Source organism: Marmota monax, unplaced genomic scaffold (assembly GCF_021218885.2).
Source record: "Marmota monax isolate L192 unplaced genomic scaffold, Marmota_monax_Labrador192_F-V1.1 WCK01_AAM20220418_F8-fsc00130, whole genome shotgun sequence".
NCBI lineage: Eukaryota > Metazoa > Chordata > Mammalia > Rodentia > Sciuridae > Marmota > Marmota monax.
The window spans coordinates 2662096-2677572 of NW_026693244.1; the positions used below are offsets into that span (position 1 = coordinate 2662096).

General features: G+C 42.1%; 1 protein-coding gene across 6 annotated transcripts in view; it reads left to right on the forward strand.

Moving 5' to 3' along the window:
* The first annotated feature begins 6991 nt into the window (after window positions 1-6991).
* The window catches only part of Mast4 (microtubule associated serine/threonine kinase family member 4), a 565691-nt gene continuing 557205 nt past the window's right edge, over window positions 6992-15477 (forward strand). For 2 of the 6 annotated variants that reach the window (XM_058583078.1, XM_058583079.1), the window contains exon 1: window positions 6992-7658. In XM_058583078.1, the coding sequence (XP_058439061.1) occupies window positions 7305-7658 (354 nt within the window). In that variant the 5' untranslated portion in view covers window positions 6992-7304. The remainder of the gene's footprint in view (window positions 7659-15477) is intronic. The other 4 variants (XM_046456189.2, XM_046456191.2, XM_058583080.1 and 1 more) reach the window with 3 other exon arrangements.

The window sequence follows — 15477 nt, forward strand, 5'->3', positions numbered from 1 at the left end:
CTAGGGTTCCTCGCTAACAAGAAACAGCTGACTTTAGTTAACTCAATCAGAAGGAAGTTTCTTTGGTGTCTCAGAGAATCAAAGGAAGAGTTAGAGAAAAGGACTTGAGAAAAGTACTGGAACCACAGCCAACTCTGGATGTCGTTAATAGGAGTTAATTGATTGTCTTGTTCAGACATTTCAACCAGGTTATTCTTCTCTAGATTTAAAGTCCAAGGATAGCTCATCTGGAATTGACAAGGCTATGACTATTCAAAGGAAACAGGCAATTCCTTAAGAATAAATTGGGATGCTCTTACCAAAAGGAGACAGCCCAGTTTCGAAGATGTCTACCATTATGTGGATGCTCCAAGTATGTGGCTCCTATAGTACAACCGTGAACATTTTCCTGGGTAGATGTTGGGCAGTATCATTGATGTTGCTACTTATAGTGGGATTCCTGCTCCAAGATGGGCCATTTGATGAGGATAAGATAAGAAAGCAATATTTTCCTTGAATAAAGAGAAAGGAGGAAGGAAAGAGTTTGATCATTGAGGGCTGGAGTGGTAGTTCTCAACCTTAGCTACCACTAGAACCATCTTGGAACCTATGCTTTTTAATTATGCATTTTGAACTAAATTTAGACTTATAGAAAAGTTGTTAAAATGGTACAAAGAGTTTCCTAATATCCCTTACAGTTTCCCCTAATGATAACATAATTATAACCATAATTATCAAGAATATGCAACTGACATTGGTACAATAAACTAAATTGTAGTTTTGATTTCAATTTCACTATATTTTCCATAAAATATATTTTAACTTTTATTTATTTTTTTCCCAAGATTCTGTCCAAGATCCCACCCTGTAGTTAGTTGTTGCTTCTTAATCTCTGTAGTGGTTCCTTACACTTTATCTTTTATGACCTTGATACTTAGAATAGTATCGATCATCCATTCTGTATAATGCCCCTCCATTTGGTTAGCTGTGTTTTCTCATAATTGGAGTGAGATTATGTATTTTTAAAAGAACACCAGAAAAATGAGGTTGTTTGCCCTAGTGAGGGGTAAGGATGTTGTCATGTCTTATTATTGGTAAGGTTGATATGGTTAAGTTGGTGTCTGCTGGGTTTCTCCATTGTGAAGTCTCTCTTTGCCTTGTATTGGTGAGTGTCTTGGGGAAGTACTTTGAACCTATGCAAATCCTTTTCAAATTCTGCCTGACGATTTTAGCACATATTTTTTTATCTTGTCAACCCAAAACAGAGTTCTTATTCTGATGAAGTTCCATCTTTCTTTGAGTATTTCTTCAACTTGTGATGCCAGAATTTTTTTTAGGTTCATCTTGTATCTTCCCTGTCTCAGGCCCAAAATCAACCACTTCTCAGGTAGGGAACTTGTTAAATCATGGTGTCAAACCCCAACCCAAACCAAGCAAGTATGAGGATGTTGGAGGTGGGACCCAAGCATCAGTATTTTGCAAAGCTCCCTGGGTAATGCCAATGTACCCCTGAGTTTGAGAACCAGTCAACTAGAGCAGTGTTTTCTTACTTTCTTGTGCCTATGAAGCCAATGGGGATCTTGTTAAGGTTCTGTTTGAATAGGTCTAGGGCAAGGACCCAGATTCTGCATTTCTAACAGGCTTCCATGTAACTTATTGGCAGACCACTAAGAGGAAAGGGGCTAGAAGGAAATATTTCCTGAAGTACAAAAAGTTCTTAAAAACTACCCTTGGGTAGCAAGGGCTGGGGAAAGAGTCTGTATTTGCTAGGGTGTTGTTTGTATTCTAATTGCTGGGGTTAGTGGTGGAAGAAACTATTTGCCATGCAGTGTAGACAAAATTAAGAAGATTGCTTTAAGAATTGAAAATGGAATATGGAGGTATTTGAAAGTAAATCTCTATAATGAATAAAAACAAGTAAATGTGTTTACTTGTCTTCTATTTCCTCAATAGGCAGAGTGCTGAATAAGTCTTTTTGAAAAATGAAGAGTGATAATAAAAGAACATTTCATGCCAAAAGCATAACAAAAAATCCCAGATGTGAATATCCATCTTGGAAAGACAAATGAAAACACTGGTATCTTCTGTGGGAAGTAGGTCACCATTTTGAATTTTGTTTGAACAGAATCCTCAGGGAAACAGTGTCGTGTCGTGTGTGTGTGTGTGTGTGTGTGTGTGTTTGTGTTTTCCAGCTGTTTTTAGAACATTCCTTCCATCAGCTGCTAAGCTACTTTTGCTTCCTTAAGATGACTGATCTCCAATAGAATAAAAAGATGTCCAAGTAGACAAACTGAGGTTGATCAAGTTCATTCTAGCCACTTTTTACAGAGGTGTGTGCATTTACCTTGTGAAATCATGTGCATTTACCTTGATTTCAAATCATCTTCAGCATCTTCAAGCCTTAGGTTACTTTATATTTATGGGGATGACCCTGAAAAAATACAGATTCTAAGAACTTTGGGTAAGGCCATAGGACCAGTATCCAGATTACCTTCGTGATCTGATATAAGTGCTCCACATATGACATCCTAAATGTTGAGAAATATTGATCCAAGAGATCAGATCAGCATACACAGTATACATCCTCTTTGGACCATCAAAGGCCTGTGGCTTTTTTTTTTAATGCTTTTGGCATGAAATGTTATTTTATTATCACTCTTCATTTTTTAATTTTTTTTAAATCCAGGGGCACTGAGCCACATCCCCAGCCCTTTTTATTTTTTATTTTGAGACAGAGCCTTGCTAAGTTATTGAGGCTGGCCTTGAACTTGAGATCTGCCTCCCTTAGCCTCCCAGGTTGCTGTGATTATATGCATGTGCCACCTGGCCTAGCTAAAGAGTGTTTTAATTTGCTAACAAAACTTGGTTTCCCATGTGTCTCAGCCTCTAGATTAGAGAATTGGACCACTGTAATTTATGTTATCATCCTTCCTCCACTATTCTTTTCCACCATCATTTAAACTTCTTCTACTTATCTTCCGGAAGGGTGCTATAACCCACTCTTCCCTAGAGTCTCAGACACAAACAAAAGCTTCAGAAACCATCATAGTGTTTATCATGCTGCATTCTCAGGTGTAAGTTAGAAAATCCAGTCCAGGCTATCTTTTGCTAGAGGTTTATTCTGTCTCAAAATTGCACTTTTGTAGACTCAAGGGCAGTAGACAAGTCCATCATTAATAACAATAGTAAAAATAATTCACCAAAGATGTATAATATCATCGTTTTAATAATCCAAAGTTAATCTGACATTTTGCATTTTCAGTGCATTAGTCAGAAACATATTAACTTGTGATTTTGCAAAAAAATGTTCATTCTGAGTTCATGATATTCTATTTATGTATATAAGAAAGAATAATCAATAGTTTCTGTTTTTTTAAATCCTAAATGTAAGCTTGTTAGAAAGTTTATGACACTGGGAATAGATGAAGGGTGTGATGACTTGTGCTGGAACATCTTCCATCTGACAAAGTTGACATTCACTTGGCCCCATCCACACAGCAGAGACTGGCAGAGGACACAGAGATTCCCAGAGGTGATGTCTCCTATCTCTTCAGAGACCAATACAGAAACCAAGGCTGGAGTTCAATGAGAAAACACAATGAACACTTACTTGGTGTATAGGGGTGCTCTTCTCTGAACCAAACTCTTGGGAGCACATCCAAAAGGATGTAGAGAGGCTGATTGTGTTGTAGTAGGCTGACCTCATCCCTCCTAGTCTCTAGGGCTGAATGGTTCTATCATTATGTGAATCTATTTGCTTCCCAGGAGTTACTATGTCTTTAAAAAAAAATTTTTTTTTGGCTTTGGCCTACAGTGACATTACAGAAAAAAAAATTTAAAAAGAGCCATGTTTTTGCACTCTTTTCTGGCCCTAAAGATGCCAACATTAGAGGCATCTATAATGAGTCCTCTTAGAAGGGGATATTTTTTGGATGCTGAGGAAAATGGTTATAATTTAACTAATAAGAAAGGAAAGTTGAACTGTACGATTTAGATGAATCTAAACTGATTTTGGCCCAGTGGTTTGGCCATACCCCAGGATCTGTCCATGGGTCTAATTGGGATAATTTTAGGGAACTATCCTGACCTCTGATCATCTTCTATTTATAGAATTCTCCTTTGCGTTCGCCCAGTTCTGGATTGGAAACTCTTAGCCTGAACTACAGTCACTAACAGATGTAAAGATGATCAGGTATACTTTGAAACTCTAGGTGTTAAAGTATGAAAAACATTTAGTGCCTCACATCTTGCATCCTTATTTTAAATAAAATGTAATAAGAATTTCTGACTGTATTACTTATAGGAAGGGCAAATATTGTTTTGTGAAATTTTATTTGTGTATGTATGTATGTATGTATGAGTGCCACGAGTTACAAAGTAAAATATATCTAATTGGGATTAAGGTTTTAAAAATTCAAGAACTACTATTTCATACTTGACTTTGATCTTCAAAGGTTCAGAGCATGCATGCTGTTTAAGTCTGGATCCTGGTTCCAACTCTTGGTAGGTGTGTGATCGTGGGCAATTATTTAACTTCTCTGTGCCATAATTTTCACATATCTCAAATATGTGATATGAGAATAATAAGAGTAGCTATCTCACTGGGTTGATATGTGGATTCAGCAGAGTAACATCTGTAAAGTGCTTAAAACCTTGCCTGACATGAAGTAACTTGTGTCTTTGGAAAAAATTGGTCTGTGCTCAAGTTTATTTTATTTTCACATTTTCAATCAAGACAACAAAGCCATATGGATATTTATTATCTATATATACATAGATACTTGGAAAAGTGACTGTTCTGAGTGGGTATTATTTTGGAATGCTTAAGAGTGCTTTGGAACCATATTGCTGGGTTCAAACCACAGCTGCACCACTAGCTTGCTGTGTGACCTCTGGCAAATTATTTGATTTTGTATGTCCTCAGTTTCTTTATCTGTAAAGTGGGCTTAGTAAAATATATCTCATAGAGTTGTTGCCAGGATTAAGTGAGACCATCCATAGAAGATGCTTAGGGTTTGAGTAGTAACTATTATCATTTTCACTGTTAGTAATTCAGACCATGTCCTTGCTGCATCCTTCCCAGTGTACTGAAAGGCAATCCCTCCTCTTCTTCCATGTGAATGGCTTGCTTAAATCATCATTTCAGTTCAGCTGTGCTGAATCAACCACATAGGGGCTTAGATAAAGACCAATACTCCTGACGAGGAAAGTCATTGTGAGGCCCAGGGGTGGATTCAGACCGCCCCACTGAGCTCCCTCTTCAGCCTCACTCTCACAACTTAGCCAAGTCACTAGAATCGTCCTTTTGCCTCAGCAGGTCTTCACATCCCTGTGGATAATTCTGAAGTGTCACAATGCAAGCCTGACAGCCAGAATCCATTTTGCAGTACAGTTGTCTATGGCAAGAGAGAACATCATATTGCCTTCCCCTTCATGTAGTGGGAGGAAACTGATCGGGACAAAGTTGCTGTCCAATATGATGAAGCACTTTGTCTGATGTATCACTTGTAAAAACTGCAGAAGCATAAAATGGCTCATTAACTGAAGGAGCTTGCAACTTGAGTTCTTCAGTTCTTAAGGACCTTCAGCAAAGCTGTTCTGACAAAGAGTAATCTAAGATTCTGGAGGACTCTTGGGCTCGAAGACCTGCTTGTGTATTTCTGTAATTCTCCCCTCTTCTCCCATGGCAATGTGTCTTTAAAAATAAATAATGGAGCAATATCATGTAATATCAATTTCTTGCCTTGACCATAAGATCCTTAAGGGTAGGAGACCTGCCTTATTCATCTTTGTATCCCCTGCAAGCACCTGGCACACATCTCAATCAACCTCTGTGGAGCTGAAGTGGCTGAATTTGTACCTCAGATCAAGGAGATCATAATTGGACTAGAGCTGAAGGCAAGCCAGGAAACATTTCCTTCCTGCTGAATGGAGAGCTGGCTTTCAAGGAGATTCAAGTAGCCCCCGAAGGCTCCATCCTCCAGCCCCAGGGAAGGTCTAAAGGTGATTCTATTGGTGCCTTTGGTGAAAGTTCTTTCTCTTAGTTCTTACCGAATAGGAAAATAAAGCACCCTCTTCTGCATCTTGGTGGTTTGCGATCCAGGGTTCAGAGACAGTAAATTGGAAATGTGAACTTTTTTCATCCTCTGCCTAGCTGAGGATGTAGACAGATGGCTAGGAACACAGAGCCTGTTCTAATTCAACTTGGTCCTAATTAAATACAGGGGTATATTTGTTATTTTCCTTCCTTCCAAAAGGTGTAAGTCTTTGACTTAACTTTTTTAGTTTATAAGCAGAAACACAGACAAAATGAGCTTTTGGAACTCTCCATATCTATTTACATCTCTCTCTCTCTCTCTCTCTCTCTCTCTCTCTCTCTCTCTCTCTCTATATATATATATATATATATATATATATATATATATATATATATATATTCTCCTGTCCATAGCTAGACAACATTAATATTAATGTTTCCTTTTACAGTTGAGGAAACTGAGGCCCAAGGAGGTTAAATACAAAATGAGAAGTTGGAAGTCAGCTCGGTTTGGATGCACTCTCTATACCATGAACTTCCTTCTATTCCCTTAGCAGGCTGGTGAGTGCGCGTGTGTGTGCGTGACTGTGCAAGTGTTTCTCTTTTTCTTTATAAAACTCTCCTTCTCTTGATCAGTTTTCTCCTTTCTACTTTTTTTGAGACAAAGTCCAGTTCTTCTCCAAGGTCCAAGGTCTCACCACCCTCTCAGCCATTTCTCTGGCATCCCAAGGACGGCCAGCCACTCCCCCGCTAAGTTCGGAGTCCCTGCGCTTGACTCTGATTCCGGGATCCGCTCCCACCCTCCAGGGACTTGCGCTTTGTCGCGATCCCCCCGTGCCTCACCGATCCTCCGGGACCCGGGTGGACCCGGGTGCCTGCGCTTCGGCCCCGCCTCCTCTACCTGACGCCCATCGGCGCGCCTGCTTTGCCATTGGTTCTCGGTGCTGCCCGTCTCCTCCGATGGGTCCCGGAGGCAGGTTTTGCCCAAGAAGCCGCAGTCCCGGCGGCTCCGGCGCAGCGCGGGAGGACAGTGGAGCGCATAGCGCGGATCTGAGCGGGCATGTCCCCCCTCGCGGGAGTCCCCGTCGGCCGCCGGGCCCAAGCAACTGCTAACTTGGTGGCGGGTTCCCGCGGCCCTGCCGTGGCTACGTAGTGGCCGGCGGGGCTCCCCGGAGCCTGGGAGCGGCAGTGCGATCTAGCCAGAGCCCAGCAGCCCGCGGCTTCCCCGGAGGTGCTGAGTGCGCGTGGCTCTCGCTGCACCTCGGGCAGCACTTTGGCCAACTGCGAAATGGGGGAGAAAGTTTCGGAGGCGCCAGAGCCGGTGGCCCGTGGCTGTAGTGGCCACGGCGCTCGGACTCTTGCCCCTGCGGCAGCCGCCTCGTCCTCGATGGGCGCTTCCTCCGCCGAGTCTTCCTCGGGCTCTGAAACTCTTTCCGAGGAAGGGGAGCTGGGCGGCTTCTCCCGCAAGTCGCAGCAGCCTGCGCCGCCGGGCGGCGCCCTGGGTGCCCGCCCGCCCGCCGCGTGGGCTCCCGCGCGCGTGGTGCTGGAGCATGGAGTCCCTACATTGCCGCTGCCACTCGGAGGAGCCGCGCCACCCGCGCCCGGGGGCAGCAGCGCGTCCCAGGAGGAGCAGGACGAGGAGGTGGGCCCCGCTTTTTCCCAACTCGCCACCTCAGGGTCCCGACAGCCGGTCAATTGCCGCTCCGGGTCCTATGCACATGCGGTGGACAGTGGAGCCCAGTGGCATGGAGAGGGGAGGCATACCTAGTTGACCCAGTGTAATTGACAGTTAGGAGCCTTTCGGGAGGGTCATTGACTTCCCTGTGGCTGTTACCTCAGTGTGTGTGTGTGTGTGTGTGTGTGTGTGTGTGTTGTCTGTCTGTCTACCATTGCTGCCAGATGGCGTGCTTTTAAAATGTCAAAGTTGCAAACTCCTTAATGTCTGTGTGTGTTTGGGTCAGTCAACGAAGGGATGCTATCTGGACGTCTGACTTGTACCCACAACTGAGATCTGATTCTTCAGAGTCGGGGTTGCTAAGCACTGACTTGGGTGCGCTTGGGTGGAGAGGGGGAGATGGTGCTTGGGGCAGGGAGGGCGCTTAGCTGCGAAGTTGCAAGGTGAGGTCTCACTGTCATCAGCCCCAGAGATTGCCAATGGGTGGTTTTGGTGGGTCGCTGCAGCACGCATCCTCTGGGATAGGAGAATTTACAGTGCTCTTCCAGCAGTACCTCAGTTCCGATTCAGACTTGTTTCCAGGGTGTTCAGAGGAGTGCAATCACTGAAGCTAGTAGGAAACTCCCACCTTGTTCCGAGGACTTGGTCCTAGTTTCATGGAAGAATGTCCATTTAGAACTTGTGGGTCCCTTCTTGACTGAGCTTCAGAGTTCACCTAGCTCCTAACTCTGCTTTGTTTCTGCTTTGAAGGACAGTGAATGAAGTATAAGGTTCTTTGTGACTCTAAGATTGTTTGCTTTGGACGTTCCTTGTGGGGAAGTCATTCTGATTAGGCAGGGCCATAAATAAAACATTACCCTAACATAGCCTCCTTGTGAAATTAATTCCTTAGTGCCAGAGTGGTTAGCTTGTAAGTAATTGTCTTTGTCCCTAGAAGAATCAAACTGAGGCCAATGCCCTGTTGGTAGCTTTCTGGTTCTCCCTCTTGGAAGCAAAGACTGAATCTGGCATCAGGGGTGTGAAGCAAGTCCTAGCCTGGCTGAGATGGAATGAACTGTAGTTGGTGGTTGGTCAAGCCTCGGGCAGTAACCATGACCCATTCCCCAGTGCCTCTGGGGATTGCAAGGATCCCAGTCTGGTGCCTGGAGATTGGCTTTCTAGAACTGCTTCTGTTGAGTGTGAGACCCTGGGCCCGATTCATTCTGCAGGTTCCATTCTCTAATCTGTATAATGAGAAACTTCAAGGTAAAGCTCATTTCCACACTACTACTACTTTTACTGATCAGGAATTTTGGATGGATCCAAAGTGCCAGAATGATCCTAGTGGCAGTATGCCGGAAGTTTGTTGAGTGCCACACTTACACAATGATTTGTCATGGCAGAGAGATGACCAAATCCTGTACTGTAACAGCATTCCTCATTGGTATTCATCTTGTAACTTCTGACCCAACTTGTAGAGATGAGCACACTGTCACTGGGAAGCTGGGACTATAACTTAAAGGTTTACCACTAGATCCTAAGCTAGTGTTTTCAGGGTAGAAAAGATGGTAGAATTAATTGTCCTGTGTTTTCTGTTTAGCTAGGAGGATATGCCACAGTAAATAGCAAGGTCTGGCAGATGGAGGGGAAGGGGAGTTGGGAACTTCTCACTTTTGATCCCAATTCTGTAGTTGATTTATTATCTGGCCTCAGGGTGACAATATTTTACTTTCTGGGAAGTGGATATAATAATAGCTTATTTCCCAGGCAATGCAGTGAAGATTGTTTGATTGAAACACATTTGGAGAGTGGAATGACTAAATAACATTGGCCACTGTTTGTGAAATCTCAGAATTGGATGTAAACGGATACAGTATTGCAATTTATTATGTAACTTAACCTGTGTCAGGGGATGCTGGAAATTGTCAAGGAGTGAAATCTTGACTTGCCTTGAGAAGTTTGAAGCAAAACTAAAGCCAGGTAGTTTATACTCCCTCACCCCCACCCGGAACAATGTAGAAATGATAATTTGGTGAGAAATGTAGAAGTCCAGTATATAATTTTTGGTTCTTACACTGGTGACAGGATAGTGAGATGGGTCTTAATCTTTTGTGGAACTGTGGTCCTCTTTGAGAAGTTTATGAAAACTATCTTCTACCTCTTCTTATAAAATACACACAGTTACAATTTCCATTCCAGAGGGTTCAGGAATGCCAGGTTATAAACACTGTAACAAATCCTGGGTTTGATTTCTAGCTTGATCACCTTGACTAGGTGTGTTATCATGGTTCACTGTACTTCTGATAAGCCTCAGTTTTCTCACCTCTTAATGGGAATACTAGTAATAGAGTTGTTACAGACATTTTATACATGCCATCAAGTTTAATCATAGCACAGTAGCTAATATACAGTATTGAGTGCTGTGTTAGCTTTTTGTTGCTGTGACAGAATACCTGAGGAGGGGAAAATGTAAAGGAAGAGAGATTTATTTGGGCTTACAGTTCAGAGGTTTCAGTCCATTGTTGGCTGACTCTGTTGTTTGGGGCCTGAGGTCAGGCAGAAATATCATAGTGGAAAGGTGAGGTGCAGGAAAGCTGCTCACCAGTGACAGCCAGGAAGGAGAGAGAGTGAGTGAGAAAGGGGGGGAGGGGAGACAGGAACAAGATACACCCTTCCAGGGCACACCACCAGTGACCTACTTCTTCCAACTAGACCCTGCCTGCTAAAGTTTCTGCCACTTCCCAATAATGCCATCAACTCTGAACCCATCAGCGGATTAATCCATTGATAAGGTCAGTGGGTTATTTATGATCCAGTCATTTCCCAAGAGTCCCACTTCTGAACATTGCTGCATTGGGGACCAAGCCTTCACATTGGGGGACATTCTAGATCCAAACCATAACCAGTGTCAAGTACATATTATTAATTTTTTAAAGTTCATTTGTGATAAAATTTTGTGAAGTTGAAGTGCAATGTTGAGCTGGCCTGTTGTTTTATTAACATATAATTTATATGCAATCTACCTTCAGAGAATCTGAGATTGTCTACTCAGTTTAGTCTCATTTTATTAGTATAAGCTGGGAAAGGGGTTTTATTTGTCTCTGTTTGCACTGTGAGTTTGTATTACAGAGCTGAGTGTAGGCTTACACTGTGAGTTGGGTGTCTGATTGTAGGGTTGCATTGAGCGTGGTGTTACATTTTAGCAAGTTCCCAGTATAAAGCACTGAAGGCTTAAGTGCAGCTTATAAAATGGAAAGAAACTCATCTTAATTTAAAAATTGTTATATCTGGCTTAGGAGATTCATTATTTTCCAGTGGGTATTTTTTTTTTAACAGCAACTTATTGCATCAATTTTTAAAAAACAGCAAAATTCAGGTTTCTATTGTATTATTGCAGTGCTGATTTTTTGACAACCTTGTTATAACTATTTTGAATATATCTAGTAATGTCACAGTGTTTGATCTACTTCACATTTTATCTTCTGTCAATATTTGTAAAAATGTACAAAGTTTCATACACTTAAGTCAATCCCATAAGTTATTGGTGTCTTAAAAATAATAGTTAGATGTGGCAGTGATGATAATTTAAACATATTTTGTTTTATTTTGCGGGGCAGAGGTGCTAGGGACTGAACCCAGGACCCCCTGCATATTAGGCAAGCATTCTACCACTGAGCTAAAGTCCCTTAATACATTTAATAAAAATGTGTTTACTACATTTTTGTACTGAATAGCAAACACAAGAGAGAGGGCAGGTGACTTTTTGCTTAAAAGAACTGCATCTGCCTTGTCTGTCTGTGTGGGTTGCTGAGTATCCTGCCTTTCGTAGTTAAGATGATCTAGATTGGAGTACTGTTCCCCTGACAACATTGCTGATATTTGCCTCAGGCATTCTGCCTTGTCCTTTTCCCCAAAGCACCTTGAATAACTCCAGTAAAGTGCTCTGTGGCTTTTGGTAACTGTTGATTGGTAAACTGGATGAGAGCAGGGATTGTGTCTCTAGCCCAACACGATGTCTCTAATGTATTAGCAGGGACTTAGTAAACATGTTGGATGGATCAGAAAATAATGACATCTCTGAAAATAGTTGCACATTTGATTGAAGGGTGACTGTGTGTATTCACTTTGTTTTGTCTTTTGTGAATTGTGATGCTCATATCTCTGGACCCTCATCCAGAAAAACCAAGTGGATCAGAGCAGAAAATGTCATGAATGGGTTTTTGAGGTAAATTTGAATAAAGTCACATCCCTGAGGGTCCACTTAGAATACCTTTGAAGGAACTGGGGTATTAATTGTCAGTACTGCCTTTTACTGTATATTTTAGAACTGGAAACTTTCAGAGATTCTTAGAATGGCAGAAAAGGACATGATTGTTAAGAATTTCCAACTCCGTGTATACACCCCATTTAAACTCTGCTGCATTAAGGGACTTATTTTCTTGGCAACAGTTGGGAAACAGTTTTCCTTAATAACAATAGACACAATTATGGGATGTCTTCAAACTATTTCATTAAATGGTATATGAGTGGAATTCATTTGGGGTTTGTGTTTGTGGGTTCCCCACATGGTGATAATGCAGTGGATGGTTTCTGGTTTTCATTGGTGAAGAGACTAAATAGCAAAAAACAACCATGAATTCAATCAACTTTTTCATTCAATTTATATTGTATTAATCGTAGCCACTGAACCATTTGAAAGAGAAGTGTGTAAATCCTGGCATATTTATTTAGTTTACTTTTTGATTCACTACTTCAGTAAGAGTCATGAGGTCAGAAAAGCTGCCAGTCTACCAATGTGTATTGAGTATCAACTCCCAGGCATCATCCTGAGAGCAGAGATGGTTTTGTCCTCAGGGAGCTTCTCGACTAGAGGGGGAGCTAATAACTAAACACATGATTATTAATTAATTGGTTTCAAAGGTGACAGCTAGGAAAACATGCTGTGAGAGAGTGCTTGATTGCACTGCATAAGTTGGTGAGGAGTGTGCAGGTTAAGGACAGCCTCAGCTGGGGAAGTGATATTTGAGCTGAAGACCTAAGGGATGAATAGGAGTTAAATGAGCAAGGGAGTGAGGAGGTTCAGAAGGTCCTGAAGTCAGAGAGCACAGAGTTGGGCTGTACTTTAAGAGGAAGCTGGCTAGCTTGGCAGGGAGGATGGGGGCCAGGGCATTGGAAGATGTTCTAGAGAGAAGCTGCAGCTGGGGAGGCCAAGCAGCATGAGGCCCACGTGTTGGGGACCACTGAGATAGCCTGTTTAAATGTTACAGAGTTGCAATTGGTAACCTGAGAAGATGCCCTCTTAGTGAATAGTAAGTAGATGAGATAGGGGAGGATCATTCCTGGTATGTTAGGCACTCCAGGCAAATACATAAGAATTATAATAGGAAAGGAATTTAGATCTATTCCAGGAAACATCTTAGTGTGAATAAGTGCTACTTCCCAGTATGATATCATCTTAAGCCTAGTATTTTCTCGAAGGAGAAAGTTTATTGACATGTGCAGAGAGTGAGAAGGGGGTCTTACAGGTGCTCATTTCCATAGTAAGTTGTGGGGACACATTTATCTCAGTTGAGCAAAAGGGGACATGGCCTGAGTGTTGTGCCCATGTTGACAGGAAGTGTGGTGTTCCTGGGCTAATAGGCACTACCAGAGCCTGGATTTTCCTCAAGAGGAAAGGGCAGCTTTTATCCCTTCCACCTCTGATCTGAGGCATTCCAGGAAATGCCAAATAGCAGGCGACAAAGGCCATCCATCTACTCAGACTTAGTGTACACAGTGTGTGAATTCAGTTTTTTGTTTTCAGTTTGACCCCCATGAGGAAGGGTGCACAGATGATAAACTGCTGAAAGAATGCTTCTAGAACTGGCCTCACACAGAGAAGGGTCCACAAGGTTGTGGACTGACTTTGGAGAATGCTGAGTGGGGTGGGGTATGTGCATGCTTGCACACAATTTAGAAGAGATGTTTTTGGACAGTCATCTCTTAGATGAAGGATGCCCTGTTTATGGTGCTGCCCAGAAACTGCTGATGTTTCTTCCTTCATCCCTTCAGGGCTATCAGGCACTGGCTCCTAGCTTGGAATCAGTCTCTGTAGTACCTAAGCTTGTGGACTTCTGACCCTGATTCAGATATTCATAGGCTAAATGACTTGGGCCAGGTTATTAATCCTGAGACTGTTTCCTCATCTGTAAAATGGGCATGCCAGTATTTATTGCAGAGGGTCATTACAAGAATTAAAGAGATGTATTTGTGGAGTCCCCGGCACAGTGCCTGGTGTATGGTAAGCATTCCATAGTGAGGTTTGCTATCATTACTGACTATGGAAAGCTGATGTATGCAGAATGTCACTACTATAGCCAGGAATAAGCAGAGGCCTAGAAGTCCCTGCCCCAATGGATTGTGCTATGGCTGGTTTTGTTGCTAGTCCCGAGAGACCCTTTCATTCATGAGTAGGTAGATATGTAACATAGTTATCACTTTTAATTTCATGGACAGAGCATTTTTATGAGGTACTGACAGCAAAGCTTTATGGTGTATGATTCATTAGACCTTCCCGTTTGCTTTAGGAACTGCTCTTGGTGATCAGTTATTAAATAATGTCCTAAAGAACTCTGTGGGCATGAGAATTCCCAGGGATTTAGGGGGAAGGCAGCTTGTCTTCCGCATGAGAGGCTGATGAGATGACCTTGTACTTTAGTAAGCTTCCTAGGTAAAGGTTTGGGAGCTAAGAAGGGAAAAGAAGGCTATAAGGTGGTTATCTGGAAGTGAACTTCAGTTCATGTAAGCACTGGGATGGGAGGCCAGACAGGTGGTCCAGGGGCCACCCAGTTTTCTCAAAGGGGCAATCTGTAGAAATTCAGTGGAACTTTGAAAATTCAGGAATGCATATATGCAAAATACCCGATAAAAATTTTGTTTTGTCTGTTTTGGGATAGTATAAACACTTCATTTGTATAATAATTTAGGAGCCTTTTTAATACAACTCAAATGCAGGTGCAGCAACTGCACTTTGCTTCTCTTCCTAATAACTCGGGTTCTGACCTTGCACTTGTTCAGGTTGACATGTATACAACTTCACCTCATTTAGTTCAAAGCTCCTTGCTCTCCTTCACGTGCCCCATATTTTGTCTGTGGTTTCCTATCTGCTAATGTTATTTTAAGCTAAAGCATAACATAAAATACAAGGTTAAGCAGAAGACTGTTGCTCCAACAGCTTTGGACACTTGTTTCTCTCATTCCATCTGCATACTCTCAGCATTCTAGAATTTCTGGGAAGGTCAGAACAATAGTCACTTGTGTCTCCAGGGTTAGGAGACAAAATCACACCCTAAAAAGAAAAATGTAGGTTCAGGACTGTGGTCAGCAGTATGTACATAAACACTGAAGTCATGTTCGAGTGTGTAGAACTTGTGTGAAATTTCTGGTGTGAAAATTCCCCAACTTTTCCTAATGCAAAGCATTTCCTGATTATTTAATGATTTGAATTCATAACCAGACAAGCTGTCTGCAAGGCAGCTTATGAATTTGTATCCTAGGTCTGTGCTCTTTTGCTACCCCATCAATTCCCCTCTCAGACACAGTCGATATAATTTTGATTACGGTACTTACTTCCACTGAACCTTTCAGCCCAAATGCTTTGTGATGCTATTAGGGATTGGGCAGAAGTGGGTAGGTGGGAGGCAATACATAAATGCTCACAAATTTGGCTTCTTAACTAATTTCATAAGCTATCATGTGGAAGATGAAATTTTAATTTTAATGGTCTTGACTTTGTAATTTAGTGGTGTTTCTGATGCTTCCAAGTGCA